This window comes from Notolabrus celidotus, chromosome 6, assembly GCF_009762535.1.
Source record: "Notolabrus celidotus isolate fNotCel1 chromosome 6, fNotCel1.pri, whole genome shotgun sequence".
NCBI classification, from domain to species: domain Eukaryota; kingdom Metazoa; phylum Chordata; class Actinopteri; order Labriformes; family Labridae; genus Notolabrus; species Notolabrus celidotus.
The window spans coordinates 5,504,162-5,521,716 of record NC_048277.1 but is presented as its reverse complement, the minus strand read 5'-3'; the positions used below and the strand labels follow the sequence as shown (position 1 = coordinate 5,521,716).

The window sequence follows — 17,555 nt, the reverse complement described above, 5'->3', positions numbered from 1 at the left end:
AGGATCTTCTGCTTTCACAAATCCCCCCAATTCAGAAATAGAGTTTGAGCTTTTCACATCAGCTCGATTAGTCGACTCTGAAGGATTCTGTCGATGCAGCAAAAAAAAGGCAGACATACACTACCAGTCAAAAGTTTGGACACATCTTCTCATTCAATGGTTTTTATTTATTTTAAATATTTTCAACATTGTAGATTAATACTGAAGACATCAAAACTATGAAATAATCTGGATTACAACAGTAGTCAAATAGGGCTATCCATTGTGTACTAACCCTACCTCTGAACAACACAACTGATGGTTTTCATGAAGCAGACTGAGAGAATACCAAGAGTGTGCAAAGCTGTCATGAAGGAAAAAGGGGGCTACTTTACAGAATCTAAAATATAAAACATATTCTGCTTTGTTTAACACTTTTTTGTTCATTCAATAATTCCATATATGTTCTTTCATAGTTTTGATGGCTTCAGTATTAATCTACAGTGTTTACAATAATTAAAATAAATACAAACCCTTGAATGAGAAGGTGTTTCCAAACTTTTGACTTGTTGTTTATGTCTGACATGTTCTAGGGGGAAACTAATACCTGCTCCGTCCTCTGCAGGAGAACATGCATACACTGTAGCTTTGAAGTAATTAGTTTTATCTCGTGTTGCAGGTAAAAGTGCAGGAAAGCATTTTGGAGCCACTCATTTTCAGAAGAACAGAACTAACAGGAATAAATAAGGTTCAGTTTGGGATGCCTGTTTGGTCCAGTGGTTCAACGTGCCCCGTGTAGAGAGGCTTCAGCCCTCAAGCCCTGGTTCCTGCACTATCCTCTCTGAATAAAGGCATTAAAAGCTCAAATAATAAATTTAAAGAAAGAAAAAGTTTCTTCTGTATCTGTTAAAATAATGAAAGATTGAGGAATGATGAAGAAACACTGTCAGATATCTATAAAGAGGAGGAGGATCAGGATAATTCAAAGGAAGTCTGACCTTCTCTAAGTGCTGAAAACAGTGAAATGTGCTTTGGATTAGCAAACTTATTGGAATGTAGTTAACATTATTAAATATATTATAACATTACTTTATATATTATTTAAAATTCACTTAAAAAACTATTTCTTTTGAGACCACTTCATTCAGAATAATTTTAAAAAGTCTGAGATACAGTCGACTCCTTTACTTATGTAAAAGTAAATATACAACTACGTGATATACAAACCTCAAACTTATCTGGGGGACATTTTCCTCTTAGAAACAAACATATATGGAAGCACGCTGTATTCACTTGAGATAAAATGTATTTGCTTGTTTAAGTAGTTTGTAACCTCAGCTCCATCTGTGAATTGAGGAACGAGGAAGGAGAATCTTGTTTAAAATGTTACGTACTGATGGTTGCATATAAAGGATGCCACTACTGCTCCGCTGATCCTGAGAAACACTGAAACGCTCAGCTCATCAGGATGGACTTTACATCTGAACATCTGCAGATCCATAATGTGCCTGTGCAAACTATAACAGCATCTATGTTGCTTTAAGTCATGGATATCTCCCAAAGGTCCCAAACCCAAACAAAATACGGACTAAACTACACAGTTAGGTCTTGTTTTCTTCCTCAGGTGGCCTTAGTGAAAGCTTCCATCAGGGGTTTGAGGTACCAGCATCTCCTTAACTCAGGAAAACAGAGCTTTCTTTTTCAAGTGAGTGCAATGTGCTCCCTTACGTTTGAGGTAAATGTCCTCCTTCTTGTAGCAGCTGTGGCTCAGGTGTGAGGGGTTTTCTCTAAGCTGTGCAGACACCATGAAGAGCCTTGTTTGTATACAAGCTGTCCTGATAAACTCAATATAACGCAAGTTTAGGAACAAGACCACGCCTCTGAAATCAACTCAGTCACTCGCTTCTGAGTATTTCTTTCACCTGTGTCATCACTGGTGTGTTCACAGCCCAACGCTCTCTTTCACACAGTTCTCAAGAACCGCCCCCCTTTCTCTCCTCTTCTCAACACAGAAACCAACACAGGATGATAAACCAGAAGCTTGTTGAGATGTGTCCTCATCCTTGATTTTGACCCCCCAGGTCCTGGCAGGCTTCCTCCATTCTTACGCATATTTCAAACAAACCACTTTTACAACGGCACAGTCTTGTTAGTGAACCGAACATACACACGACACCATTTTCCCTTTGGAGCCGACATTAAGTTACCTTTAAATACGTTGATACTAGTTTGACTTTCTACAATCACTTACAAGACGACATACAGGCGACAGGTTCACGGAGCAGCCCCCTCAGACTGACCTCTCTCTGATGCTTCCATCAGTTCTCGTGCAGAAGCTCAGTCATCAGAGCGAGCTTCGTCAGCAGGTTTTCTTTTGAAATGTCTTTTGGTCTTTCAGTCAGAGTGTGAGGGTTAGATCGGTCCCACCTATGAATTTGTAGTGGACGTTTTCCAGGAACGGTAACTTCGCCTGGAGGAGGTCCACTGTCGTGACGGAGATGTTTTTGCACCATGAGATGTCGAGTGTTTGCAGACGTTTACAGTGCTGCATCAGGAGGAACAAGGACCTGAGGGGTGAAGGGTTGAAGAATTAGACTTCATACTTCATCAGAAGCTGATACCGTGGTCAGGTGTGTGACTCACCTGTCTGTGATTCTATTACAACAGGAGAGGTAGAGATGCTGCAGTCGACGGAGGTACGGTGCAGCCTGAGCCATGCCATGGTCACTGATACCTGGGCAGTGGCTGAGTGCCAGGCTGGTCAGGCTGCGGCAGTGCCAGGCTACCGATGCTAAGCTAGCGTCAGTGATCTCTGTCAGCATGGACAGAGAGAGACGGTGCAGGTCTGGGTAGCGTACTACCTGAGGAGAGGAGACGAGGTACCATCAGTGATTTACAGTTGTGATTAAACACAACAATGAAAACATTGAAGATAAATATCCTTTTTGGCAAGTAATACCAATTTATGGGAAACTAGGAAGGGAGCCACAGGATGCTCTTAAGAAAAGTGAATCAGGGTTGTCAATGGACCAGGACATTGGCCGGGACATTGCCTAAAATGGACCAGGATGTTGCCAAATATTGACCTGGTGTTCATGTAAAACCATCACGTAGCCGAGATTGTATGGCGCCATTGTAAGTGTATAAAAGTTGAGTGCTATCTATGATTAAACAAGACATAGACCATCAAGCCAGACTCTATTGTTTTGTTCAAGAATAAGCTACAACATCCTGTCCTCTCACCTGCGTGATGCTGCTGTCGGTGAGTTTGGGGCAGGCGGAGAGGTCCAGCTCCTGCAGCCTGCTGAGCGCCAACAGTGAAGCTCCGTCCTGCTGTTTGAACTGCTCCAGGTCGTTATTCGTCACCAGCTTGGGTCGCTCCTCGAATGGCAAACGAGGAGGCTTGAAAAAACCCATGTTTCCAAATGTGCGGGTGAATTTTGGCCCCTTTTCTCCCTGTTGGAAAAAGAAGGCAACTCAGGAATCAGGAGAGAATAGAGCTCAGGAGGCTGCTTTAACATCAGACTGGTGTGTCTGTAGTAATCAAGAGTTTACTCACATTAACTTCACCTGAGCCGCTCAGATTTTGCAACCCACTTAATCATTTAATGTGTATGTATACCCACATACGATCAATTAATCAGAGCATACCATCTGCTCTCTGTGCCCTCCCTGTTTATTGTGGGTAGACACTAAGAACAAGGAGTGTTTAACTCACACACACACACACACACACACACACACACACACACACACACACACACACACACACACACACACACACACACACACACACACACACACACACACACACTGTGCTAAGGAACAATCCTCTCACACCTCTCCTGGTTGTTGTGAGATCTCTTCAGTTCAATGTCTAGTTCTGCCGTTGTTCTGCTCATGCAGCCGTTAGCACCCAGTGTATCTGGTAACATTAGCACTTTAGCTTTGCTCATTTCTAAAGCCATGTGTGGAAACAGTTGTGAACGCACATTAACCGTGGCTGGGAAGTTTAATGTAAATTTACAAAGGATGAAACGATTTTACAAAGTTGGAGACAAATTTACATTGGAAACTTTTTAAAATTTTATAAAACAACATGACATTAAACACTTAACATTTGAAAAATCAGATACTCTTTTACAAGAGGTGAGATCATTTTACAAGGGATGTAACATTTTTAGACCCAAAGAAAATCACAAACGGCAGATTTTACCGGCAAAGGAATGTACTAATGCTTTCAAAATAAAAGATGTGTGTAATATGAAAATGTGTAACGGCAAGGGAATTAGAATATAAGTATGACATTAAAAACTCTGTTTCCATTTAAGTATTTAGATTCACACTGATTAGAGAACACCTCAAACTGTGTTCCTGCCAATCACAGATATATCTGGTTTGCAATTTCAAAATGAAAACCATTGGTAATGAAATTCTTACAATGATTTATCCCATTGAAAATATCCAGAATTATCGCTATTTTTAAGTTGCTTTCATTTTGATATGAGACATCAGAATGACCTGTGATTGGCTGGATTACATTATGAGTTTGTTCACTATTAGTGTGAACTATAATGAGTCAGAAGAAACTGGGATTTTGTTCTTAATCTCACTTCGAATTCATCCAAAATCATTGTAATATGCTAATTTCCAACAGCTTTTATTTTGAAATTCCAAACCAGATACAGCTGTGATCGGCAGGAACACATTGAGAGGTGTTCTCTCATCAGTCTGAATCTGAATATTTTACTGGAAACAGGGTTGTTAATGTCAAATGTATGTTAATTCCCTGGCTGTAGCACAATTTCACATTACAGACAAATTTACAAACAGCAGATTCTACCGGAAAAGGAATGTACCAATGATTTTCAAAATAAAAGATGTTTCATGACTGGTAAAAATATCTCATCTCTTGTAAAAGTGTTTCTGATTTTGTGAATGTGTTTTAGCCTTGTGAAAAGTGTTTAATGCCAGGGTGCCGTTGGCCTAGCGTGCGTCCTATACACAGAGGCCATAGCCCTCGTCACAGAGGTCGCAGGTTCAATTCCAGCCTCGACCATTTACTGCATGTCCTCCTCCACTCTCTACTCCCCACATTTTCTGTCTCTCTTCAGCTGTCCTATCAAATAAAGGCAAAAATGCCCCAAAATATAACTTTAAAAAAAGAAAAAAGTGTTTAATGTCCTTTTGTTTTATAAAATGTAAAATTGTTCCAAAAATGAAAATTTGTCTCCAACTTTGTAAAAGTGTTTCATCCTCTCTAAATTTGAATTTCACTTCCCAGCCACCATACACATCAGAGCATGCTGAGGAGACACTGAGATCAGATCTCTCAGTCCACACAATGTTTGCTTTTATTTATCTCATATCATTCCAACATGTGAAGGCATCGTTTATCCCTAAAAACCAGGTGTGCTCAAAAACACAGGATATGTCTGTTCTGTATATATTCAGTAAAGGAGACTGCGTTTAATTATCCATACAGGACCGTCCTGTTCTCTGCATATAGCATGGATTTGTCTCTCTGTCATTCTCCATCCATGACTCCATCAGGGGCACAGTCTGCCCTTCTTCTGCAGACAGCTCACTTAAATACAGAAACTAATGACACTCTTATGAGAAGTGACCTGCAGGTTTCTCCTCCCCTCTCTCTCCACTCATACATGAGTGATTCAATATCAATTCATTCATAAAATGACAAAATATTCTGTGTGGACTGCAGAAGCATCATCTCATGTATCCCTCTTCCTGTTGAAGTTGAATAGAGTATAAAAACAATCCCAGATTAACTCAGACCACCTGACATGTGAGTGTCATTTTTTAAGATTTGGTGCTGTGTAAAGAAATCTGGTGTATTAACGAGGTTCTCACCGTATCCAGGTTGTGCTCACATTTGGCTGTCTCCTCTATCCCGAGCAGACCCCAGTCCGTGACTTCTTTACAACAGCCAAGCCGCAAAACCACCAGCCCCTGCAGGTAAGTAGCTACGGCGCGCACAGACAGGTCGGTCACATTTACACAGGAAGTCAAGTCGAGCTCACGGAGAGAATCCCCGAGGAGCCGAGTGAGGGAGAAAACCGCAAGATCCTGCAGAGAAAGAACAGAGCAGCTTGTTTTTCTGCATGTTTTTAACTCAAGCACAGCTGAACACAGAGACACAAACTGCACCACAACACAGACGGACCCTGATGTAGGTGCAGCTCTTGAGGCTGAGGGTCTCTAGCTGTGCTCGAGCAGTCCTGGATCCGGTCAGGCCTCTCACTATCTCTGAGCCACTGACATGCAGACACTCGGACAGATCCAGACTCTTCAGGGACGACACAGAGAGGAGGTCAGCCAGGCCTGTGGAGGACAGCAGACCATCACTGTTCAGTATGATGTATTTTTAGCAGACTGGAGGCTGAGGTCAGTGATGTTCACTGATGTTGACAAATGTAAGAAGACAGGATTTATTTTACAAACCTTTAACTCAAATTATCTGGGTGTTTTTTATTAATCAGGTCCAAAACCTCGATCTGAATTATCTCAGAACTCCTGGTTGGATTTTCCTGTTGTAGTTATTAATGACCTTCAGAGAATGAATCCTGATGTTTGTTGACCCCTAACCTTTGCTCCAGCAGCAGATACACTTTTTGTCATACTGGTTAAAATGATCTTTATGTCCTGGGGTTGCTGGTGGTCTAGCAGTCTAAGCACCCCATGTACAGAGGCTGCAGTCCTCGTCGCAGGGGTCGCCGGTTCGATTCCCGGCCAGTCGACCATTTCCTGCATGTCTTCCCCCACTCTCTACTCCCCACATTTCCTGTCTCTCTTCAGCTGTACTATCTAATAAAGGCAAAAAGGCCCAAAACATAACTTTAAAAAAAAAAAAAAAAAAGATCTTTATGTCCTGATGGCAATCAATACATAATGTGTTCTTAAAAAAGAGCGAAGAAAATCTGCTATCTACAGCCAGAGTAAACCTGGGAAAACACCAACCAATCAGCCTTTTTGGGGCCCTGTCCCCTCTGACCCGATGAGGTACTTTGCTCAGGACTGCAGTCCGGATCAGAGTCTAAAAAGCTCTCACCACGGGGGCTCTGACAAGCAAAAGAATTAATGACATTTAGTAAGTCCTACAGAAAATGTATATGTATTGTAGCGTCCGTCCGGACGCTGTAGTGATGACGAGCTGATTCGTGAACACGTTGAGTTTTAATAACCGGTCATTATCGGCCGTGATCACGACAACCAACAAACAATCAAAGTTCGAATGAATGAAGAACTTCTCCTCTTGTCTCTCCTCTCTCACGCATGCACACTCTACACCTCTGTCTCCTGATGCCTTCACTGACTGTCAAAACTGTAGGAATTAAGAACATCTGAACACGTTTAACAAACAGTAGAGTTGTTACAATATTATATGTATTATAACTTTTCTCCTGATATCGTGTCACTGGTACAACTGGATAATGCTAGCATGACAGTTGTGAGTACTAACAGCAGCCATGTTTGTTTATGTTTTTATCTTTCACTATGATAATGTTTCAGTGAGGACCGGTTTTGAATCAGTCACCATCATATGGTCGCAAGTCAGCGGCGCTCGTGCATGTGAGCGGGGGGGCGTCGCTTTGGAGGAGCTCCGAGGGAGGAGGGGAGGGGTTAGACGGAGTCATGAGGAAATGCTACATTCAAATTCATGCTAGTTTTCCGAGACTACCAACCCTAGCTTTAGTACATAAATATTAAAATATGATGGGTAGACCTCTCCAATCCTTCTAGTTTAGAGTTTTCTCTCACGCTCACAAATTGGAATTTAATTCCATAACACACACAATAAAACAACAGGTACCTTTTTCAGTGACCCTCCAGTCGCGTGACAGTGACAGGTGTGTCAGTGACTTCAGGCCCTGTGCTATGGCTTCCACAGACCTGTTGGTCAGCTCTTTGCAGGCACTGATGTCCAACCTCCGGAGGCTTGGCTGGTGCTTCACCAGAACCTCCACTGAGTAGTCCGTCAGCTCTTTGCAGCCGTGCAGACTCAGCTCCTCTAAAAACAAACCCGGAACCTGGAACACCAAGAACACTTAGGGATTAATAAACTCTTCAAACCCTGATGCAAGAAATGAGCAAACATGCTAAATGAATGAAAAGACTCTCATGTGAACTTTGTATGCTCTTTGCATGAAGCAGCAAAAAGGCATCATGATATGACTTTCATAGCTTGTTCATTCATTAAACAGACGAGTTTCTGCAGGGACTCAAGGTTTTCTGACCTGAGCAATGGTGCGTAGTGACTCAGGGGTGATGGAGGTTCTGCTGAGGTCCAGAGCTATCAGGGTGGATTTCTGCTCCGTCAACAACTTCCTCAGGTTTCTCAGTGACAGCAGTGCTGACGATACCTCAACAGCTCCAACCGGGCAGCCTTGATAAGGGTCAAACTCAAAGGCAATGTGGCAGCCGGCCAATGAAAGGCGGCGGAGGCGCGGGGTGCAGCCGGTGAGCCGGTTGAAGGTGAGGTCTGAAAGGAAGCGCAGGTCTGAAAGGTCGAGCTCCTCCAGACCAGACAGAGCTGACCTGACCTGGAACAAGAAGACAGAGTTTGACTCGAAGCTGGACCTTTACTACCAGTGGAAACACTATAAAGCTGTGCACATTACAGAGACCATAAACTCTGAATGTGGGGCAGTAGAATGACAGGTAACATTTGTTTTTTGGACTGAGAGCATTCTTCCACAGGTTATCCTCTATTGAGTATGATTAACTGCTGAAAGGAAAAGGGTGACAATCAATTGAACAATATTTAAACTGTTCTTGTTTCAGGTTGATGAAGTTGAAGGTTTGTAGGTTTATGGTATTTCCAAAAGAACCCCCTAAGTGTTTAACAACAACAAGAAACTAAGTTCTTATACCAAATCAGCCGACTTCACCCCACCTTTACGTAAAACAGAATACCTGCTGTCTGTGCTCCTCCCTAGAAAGGAAGGCTCCGGACATGAAGAGGCTGTCCAGCCCTCTGAGGTTGAGCCTGCGGAGAGAGGTGAGGCGGGGGAGGAGGTCCAGCAGAGAGGCCTCTGTTATACTGCTGCCAGGGAGGGCCAAGCTCTCCAACCTGGAGCCCAAACACAGACCCACCTAAAGACAGGAGAGACGATCACATTCATTCATTTATGCAACTTTCTTTTATTGTAGAACTGTTGCGGTTTTAAAATGAATAGTTAAAAAGCTGAAACTTGTGAATTCAGTGTTCACATGTTTAGACCCCAGCTAAAAAACATGTTTAGAAAGTCTTTAATTCTGTTCATTTTCACAAACTTTTGATTCCACATGTTTCCGTACAGTTACTTTAGACACACCTTGTTATGTCAGCTATAATAAACTACTCTGAACTTTGGACCAGACGAGGGTTCATCATGACTCGGATATGACGCCCTGCTGTTTGTTCAGTATGATGGGAAATTAAATGACACGACTGGGAACATGCAGATACTGAAGACACTGTCCTGATGTACTGCTTAGAAAAATAAATACACAGTAAAATGATGTTTCCCTCTCAGGAGAAGAGACCTTCCTAAATGCTCTCTTGGTAGATTGAGCTTTGTTGATCTTTGTTTTGCACCACAGCTTCCTTGAAAATGCCCCCAAGGTGGTGACATTTTCAGACCTCACAATGAAAGGAGTGTACTTTTTCAGCAGTTTCATTTTTCCATGTTGTTTGAGCTCATGTAACAAAGTGAAGGAAATGGGAAATCATGCCTCTGTATGTTTCTGATTTCAACTACGACTGTGGCCAAAGTCAAGCTATAAGAGTTAAGTCATAAAATCTTAAATTAGGCTCAGTCCTTGTTCCCCCGTCGGTTTTCATCTCATATGGTTAAATAATAAGTGGATAGTGTTTATGCAACGCTTTCTCTTTTACACGACACATAACATTCACCCATTCATACACTGATGGTAGAGGCTGCTACGGAAAACACCCATCAGTATTATCGAATCCCATTCATGTACAGGGTCACTGAAACCAAGTGTCTTGCCTCAGGACACTGGCATATGCACAGCGAGATCTGGGATCGAACCCCCAACCTTTTGATTGAGAGACAACAGACCCTCACGCTGAGCCAAAACCGCCTCTACCAAATAAATCTAGAGGAAGCCCGTCTCTGATCAGGGTCGCTTTATTTTGAAATCCATGAAGGTCAAATCTGCAGGGAGAACTTGTTCATTGTCATCAGACTAACTGGACACACCTCACCAGGTTATGTTATATAATTCACATTGTGAATGAAAATTAAGTCCTTACAGAAATGTGTGCTATTATTATTCAAAGACAAACAAAGCCTATCTTAAAAGCAAGCTGTGTTCTGCCAGGATTCCTTCAAGGCTTCAATCTAATGAAATCCACTATGTATCCTGATGTTACACCAAAGAAATGTCTCCTTTCTGGAGCAGATGTGATGAAATCTAAGAGTCTAAATACAATAAACCTTTGAAATAAATTATAGAGTTAAACTTCACCAACATGCTCTGTTTTATCTTTGTTGAAGGACGAGACACTTGTTCTACTCCTTCTGCTCTCATGTGAGAGCTCAGTGTGAGGATTCATTAATTAAGATGTCTCTTAAATGTCCTGTGAGGAGTTTTTATCTAGTTATGAAACAGACTTATACTAATACTCATGCTTCTACATGACCTACAAACTCAAATAATACCATCAGGAAGAAGATTGGTTATTTCTGTAGAGGTTTTTGTGTCTTTGGCCACTGCAACTGGACAATGTGGGACAGCATGCAGACTGGATTTAGATTCTCCACAGAAAGACTAGCAGTGAGTGCTGCATTAGACTGTATCACTGTCTTGTTCCTCAAAAGAGAGAAAAAAGGAGCATTTCAGTCAGAATAAATTATATTTTATGACCCAGCCATGTTAAAAACTTGATTCTGATTGGACAAAACCAGATCAAACTTAAGAGACAGGACCTCTCCGCTTTGTGTCAGGTTCTGCTCATCCTGTCATGACTGTAATAAACCTCTCACTGCACATTACCTAACTGTTAGTGGGTCTCATTCATGAAATGTGAGTAAATCTGTGTGTAGATTTGCACATAAAAGCTCACGCTACTAAAACTCTACTCCGGATTCATGAACGGTGCGGGAAACTCAGATCTGAATGTAAATACGTGTGTAAGATCATGAATGCCAACCCATTATAAACTGACAGCGCGCTCCCGGTGATCATCAATTAGCATAAATCCCCGCCCATGCATAGCAAATAACCACCATATAAGGACACAGACCGGAGCATCTGGTCGGCCTGCCCTGCAATCATGTCGCAAGGAAAGAAGGATAGAGAGCGAAAAAAGAACTTCTCCGAGGCGGAGATTGAAATTATTTTGGGCGAAGTGGAATGTAGGAAGCACATTTTATTATCTCCTTATTTTTTAAGTTTCTACATATAAAACACATGCATTTGTATAGAAGACTACATTCTTACCGACAAGCCAGCTGTCTCTCACAGCTCCATTCTCCAAACGGGTGCCAACTTATGAAGCTGTCAGGCGTCCCACAGGGCCACTGAGCCACAACGTTGAGCAACACACAGTTTGCATCACATATCAGCTGCACATTCACGGAATGAAAGTTTTTCCAGTTTATGTATGCAAATGCATCATCAGATGGAGCCTTGATCCGTATGTGTGTGTAGTCTATGGCACCGACATTTGGCGTGTTGGCCAGCACTCTAAACCCCCACTTTACCTTGATTTGCCGTTGTGCGGCATAGGGGAATTGAATGTACTCCAGCCTTAATTCAAAAATGCCGGCAAGTAAATAATGTCGGCTCATTGATGGCTGGGAACTTCCAGATCTATCTGCCATCTCCTGCTGGAAGGTCCCTGTGGCTCAGAATCCCAGCGCGGAGAGCACCTGCAAATGTGCAGGTATGGCGTGGCTTCTTTTAGTTGGCCTCGTCTGATTAGGCTCCAGTTAGTCTGTGTGGTTTTTAAAAAGTAGTTCAAATTCTAAATAAACCTAATCTAGATCGCAAAGCTCTAATTGCCAACTTATTTGCTGTAAAAATATTATATATATTTTTTTTTAATATTTTGTCATGTTTAAATTACGTGTCTCAAAGGCATCTGCGTATTGTGTACATAACAGAGAGCAGTACGTATTAAAGGTGACATATCACGCTTTTTTCATCAATATATATTGGTCTAAGAGGTCCCCAAAACATGTCTTTAAAGTGTATGCTCAAAAAAACACTTTGAAATCAGATTTTGGCATGCCTGAAGAACCCTCTTCTTCAGTCCTCCTCAGAACGGTCTGTTTTCTCTCTGACCACGCCCCCTCAGGAAGTGGATGTGCCCTCGGCGCTCCAGCACGTTGATCTAATGTTTACATGTTGGCTGAATATACACACTGTTTACAGACCGCGCTACTTCAACCCTCTGAATCTGATCCAGAATCTGATCCTGACGGAGAGGCGCCTGCAGCAGGACCTTTCTGAAGGATTGGTCACAGATTTAGTGTTTCTTGTTGTTTTATTTATCAGTATGTAGACGTGTGTCTTGGTACACAGCTACTAACATGTAGCTATGTGGCTATGCTAACTAGCGCTAGCACTTATCCATGATAAATAAAAATCATCCACTAGATCTTCAAATCTGCAGACGTGGGGAGTAAAACCGACCTCTACCAGAAAGGCAGCGGGACCTTTTCTGAAGGATTGGTCACAGATTCTGTGTTTCTTGTTGTTTTATTTGTCAGTATGTAGACGTGTATCTTGGTACACAGCTACAGCTACGAACATGTAGCTATGTGGCTATGCTAACTAGCGCTAGCACTTTTCCATGAAAAATAAAAATCATCCACTAGATCTTCAAATCTGCAGACGTGGGGAGTAAAACCGACCTTTGTGTTTATTAAGACAGTCTACAACTAGCATGCCTCCCTCCTAAGCTCCTTGTTAGCACACATGTGTGCAGGTAATGAAAAACAGAGGAGGGGTTCAGTATTATTTGATACAGTCTATGGGCTGAACAAGCTCCGAGCTCTGACTCCGTGACAGACCGGATATTGTTGTTACGTAACAAAAACACGGAAGTCTGAAATGGCTCGTTTCACACACATTTACAGAAAGGTGGAGAAATCAAAACAGGGGCAGAATGGATTTTTTTCATTCTCGGGGGGTTTGTAGACATGCCAGGGAAACATATTTCAGGTAGCGAACAATTAAAAAGTCCATTTTGCATTCCTACTTTTACACAAGCTCTACACACAGTCAGGAGCAGGTGTAGATTTTGTGAGTAGTTACTCACAGATCAGAGCTACTAAAAGATTGATGAATGCGGAATTCATTCACATTCATTCTCCCTAAACGCACCACAGAACGCCACAGGAAGTCACTCCTGCCTGTTGCCATCAGACTGTAGAACTCCTCCCTCTGATCCCTGAACAACAACCTGTACTCTGTGCAATATCCTTACCACTTTAACATCCTTGGATATATATCTCATTCATTCCTAGCACTCCTGTACATACCTTTTATATATATATATATATATATATTTTAATTCTATTTTATTTTATTTCATTTTATTATATTTTGTCTTTATTTTTATTCTATTGGTATTTATATCTTATTTTAGTCCTTCTTCTATTAATATTTTGACTTTCTTACATACTGTGTATAAGATGTCTGTGAAGGTTCTCAGTCATCTAGGGAACCAGATGTAACGTCTTCGAATTTCTACCAGTCCAGTTGCCTTACGGATCAAGCCTTAGACTGTGTATAAGAGCTCTGTAATGACTGACTTCCCCCTGGGATAAATAAAGTATTTCTGATTTCTGATTTCTGATTACTCATGGTTAATCTACAGTATGTTCATGCATTTCAAAGTGTGTACTACACCTCCTGAAGCAGCGATCTTGACATGCTGTGTCCATCCAGCTGGCTGATGACCAGACTGCAGCGTGACTTTCTGCCCAGACCTCTGATCAGCTCCAGGGAAGAGGCTGAAGCCGGGAAACAGAAGGTGACATTTTTCTGCACAGAGAAAAACAGACAGAGAGGTAACAACTAACAAACTCTGACCGAGAGCTCATACACTCCAGAAAGGCAAAGTGTGTCTGCTCGGTTAACCTGAAAGCTGAAGTCCTGACTGGCGATGTACCAGCGCCGACACACCAGTGAGGCTTCTTTCCGGTCTGAAGGGTGAAGAAAGCTCAGGATGTAAACTATGATCTGCAGACAGAGAAAGAAATGCAGCATTAAGTACAAGAAAACTGAACAATCCTGAAGGATAAGGAGGGAGGAGGATAAATCATCTTCATCCTCATCATCAGTCTCATGGAAGCATGCTTTTGTCTTCTGGAAGGAGGACGCTCACTTACAATCAGAGGTGGGACAAAATATCAACACAGCAACATATTGTCCTGACTCCTGCAATACAATTATCATGCTGCTTGTCACCAAATATTAATATTCTGATTTTAAATAATAAAACAAAGTCCTGATTAGATTTCCCTTCCACTCTGACTCCCCACTTCATGACCCCTCAGTGGTGCTAATGACATCAATCCTGACCTTGACCTTTAAAGGGCCTCTTCAGTCAATCAGATGTTGTGATGTATCATCATTTAATTGTCTTAAAATGTATCAACCATACCAGAACCACTGTGTTGTGATATTATTGTTATGATGAGAAATGCATCAGCCACATAAATCATGTCCCATTGCACCGCATCTTATCATATCATCTCTTATTGTATCGTATCCTATCGTTCCGCATTGTAATATATTGGATTATATCATATATATATCGGATTATGTTTATTTATTTGCACAGTTAAAAATATATCAATTACCTGCAGTGGAAGAGACTGAGATTATTTTTTCTTTCTCCTTAAATTAATTATGGAATACTACAATATCTCCCCCTTTTTAGTGTGTTTTCTTTTTTACTATGTTCTTTTGATGTCTTAACTGTCCATATGTTTTTCTTACTTATGCAGGGAAAGCAGTGTAAGAAGGGAAAAAATAGAAACTATATTAACTTTCTGTGTGCTGATCTCCCAATAAAAAAATAAAAATAAGTAAATAAAAAAAAATACACAAGAAAAAAGAACAAAGATAAATAATGTACAGTGCAGGAAGAGGCCGAAAACTCAGAGAGCTTATTTGAAGCCTCTACGCAAATAATGTTCTAATATCACAAATTAATTACAAACACTAAATTGACACACACGAAGACAATAGTTGATATTAATAATAAAATAACACAAAAGTATACTAAATTAACAAGTAATATAAATACAGTTATTATATCTACATGAGGTGTATCTGTCTATGAGTATGCGGTTGAGCAAGATTTTATATCACTATATTAACACCACAGTGATAATATTAGCATTAACATAAAAACACAGTTATATAAAAAAATAGGTCTTAGTTTGCTCAATCTGAGATGTGTTTCTGGAGCAAATACAAAGTATTTCGTGCACAGAAACTAAGAGCAGATCTTCCAAACTCTGTGATATTTTAGGAAACTTAAAGGTGAGCCATGACTTGTGTATGTTGATGAACCTGATTTAAAGAAAGCAGAGTTGAGCGATAAGAGAGTGAGAGCAAACACATCCACTCCCCCAGGTTGTGGGCTGTGACAGAGGCTTTATTGTGGCTTTAAATAAATACATGATGAATTAACAGACCTCAAGAGGCAGCTCAGGCGTCTCTATGAAGTCCTCTCCATCGCAGTTTTCCATCTCAGCTTCTCTCTCGGTGTTCTAAAGGACTCCGGACCATCACAGGTGTCTCACCCTGGTCTCACCCTGGTCTCACCCTGGTCTCACCTGGCCCTTCACTTTGTAAGCTAGCGAAGTTAAAGAGCTGAGTCCACCGACGTTAGCAGCTATGCTAAAAACACGCGCTTCAAAGTGAAAAAAGACTGATAAATATGATCATTCATGGATGATAACTAATCAATATCATGCAGGAATATAACGTGGACAGGAACAGATGAAGAGCTATGCAGCCTGCTGTCACCCCACTAAGCTACTTTACTTTGTACCACAGGCTGTACGTTTCCGTCCGCTGTCTGGCTTCACATGGATCAGCTGACCGCAGAGCACACACTGACGTCAGAGGGCGGGGCATTGTGGGTAATGTGGTTTCATATCTTGGTCTGTTTCCTTCGGTCGACCTGACTTCTTTTCTTTATCCTATTATAAAGTTTGTGTTTCTGACAGATGTAGATATTAATGTTTAATAATAATTAATAAAATGGTTCTAATCTCTAACCCGGCCTTGTTTTACGTTAGAATACTTTTATTTATAATCAGGGGCGTCGTAGTTTGGGGGGGGGGGGGATGAGACTGACCTAGGGTCCAAGTGGGGAGGAGGGCACAAGTGGGACTGAAATTAAATGTGTTTTCTACTACGCTTTTCTTTTGTTTTGTTATAACTGCAATAAGATAACTAAAATTGTCTGAATAAATAAACAAACATTCAGAATTCCTTTCTGGAAAAAAGGGGAGTCTTTTCCTGTCGACTAGAGTGATCTGTCAGCGTTCAGTCAAGTGAAGAGAGAGTGATGCTGCAGCACCATGTCTCTCCCCCCAAAAGCCAAGTCAGAGGTTCAAAAAAGAAAGGGAGATAAAGGTGAAAGAAAGGAAGCTGAGGGAAAACAGCTTTTAACAACTTTCTTTCAAAAGAAAAAGATGGCCACAACTAAACAGCATCAGAATGTTTTAGCTAATACTAGCAATTTATTATTTTAGCCTGTACATATTAATCATGCCTATTTGTTGTTCTTTTGTATTTATAGCTGATGTTATTGTTATTATATTTTTATTTTTATTGTATATCTTATTCTTATGCCTTGTACAAAGAGAGCACAGTTTACCAAAGTCAATTTCCTTGTGTTCAAACATACCTGGCCAATAAAGCTGATTCTGACTCTGATTTCGTTTTAATTTAGATTCAAGGCAGTCAGCCAACAGGAGTCTTCCTTGGAGGATATTTGCATGTTATATAAAAGTGTATTATATTCATAAATTACTCAGCATCCAAGGTTACGTAGGCTAAAAGCTTTATTTGACTTCATGAGGTTAGATTATACCAAATAATGCCCCCTTGTTGTTATTCAACAAGTCACTTGGCTTCAAATAATCTTGTTTAAATGGGTGGACAGTCTGAAGTTCAATATTGTGCAGTAACATTTGGAGAAATTGTTAAAAAAAATAATAATATTGATATTTAACTTAGATTTGAGTCATTTAACCAGGATAGTTTCAAGCATATATGTTTGTTTAATGCAAATAAACCAATATTATAGCAGCAATGTTATATTTTGTAGGGTTGGCTGTGGTGATGGGGCCTACTGAGATATATTTTCAGGGGGCCCAGAATTCTTGTTGACGCCCCTGTTTCTAATCAAAATGTGGCAATAAGTCTGAAATGGCAATAGTAGGCTACACAGTTACAGAGTGAGCTTGAGTTAGAGCACAGTAGAACAGATATGAAAATAAAAATAACAGGAAAAAATGCAGTCAGAAGTCTTATTGTGAATATCAACGCCTTGTTTATTACATTACATTTCA

At 40.9% G+C, this 17,555-nt stretch overlaps 1 protein-coding gene across 1 annotated transcript; it reads right to left on the bottom strand.

Moving 5' to 3' along the window:
- Nucleotides 1-465: 465 nt before the first annotated feature.
- Nucleotides 466-16,105, bottom strand: lrrc29 (leucine rich repeat containing 29). The gene is made up of 11 exons (XM_034686672.1): nucleotides 15,666-16,105; nucleotides 14,098-14,199; nucleotides 13,867-14,001; nucleotides 8,914-9,093; nucleotides 8,235-8,540; nucleotides 7,811-8,027; nucleotides 6,164-6,321; nucleotides 5,851-6,066; nucleotides 3,223-3,435; nucleotides 2,623-2,840; nucleotides 466-2,546 (listed from the first exon to the last, which is right to left on the bottom strand). The coding sequence occupies exons 1-11, from the start codon at nucleotides 15,717-15,719 to the stop codon at nucleotides 2,378-2,380; spliced, it is 1,968 nt and encodes a 655-aa protein (XP_034542563.1). The 5' UTR covers nucleotides 15,720-16,105; the 3' UTR covers nucleotides 466-2,377.
- Nucleotides 16,106-17,555: the final 1,450 nt, after the last annotated feature.

Coding starts and splice junctions, on each gene's coding strand:
- lrrc29 (XM_034686672.1), bottom strand. CDS start 15,719: ATGGAAAACTGCGATGGAGAGGACTTCATAGAGACGCCTGAGCTGCCT. Junction 14,200..15,665: donor CGCCTGAGCTGCCTCTTGAG/GTCTGTTAATTC, acceptor CTCTGTCTGCAG/ATCATAGTTTACATCCTGAG. Junction 3,436..5,850: donor GTGAGCACAACCTGGATACG/GTGAGAACCTCG, acceptor TTTTTCCAACAG/GGAGAAAAGGGGCCAAAATT.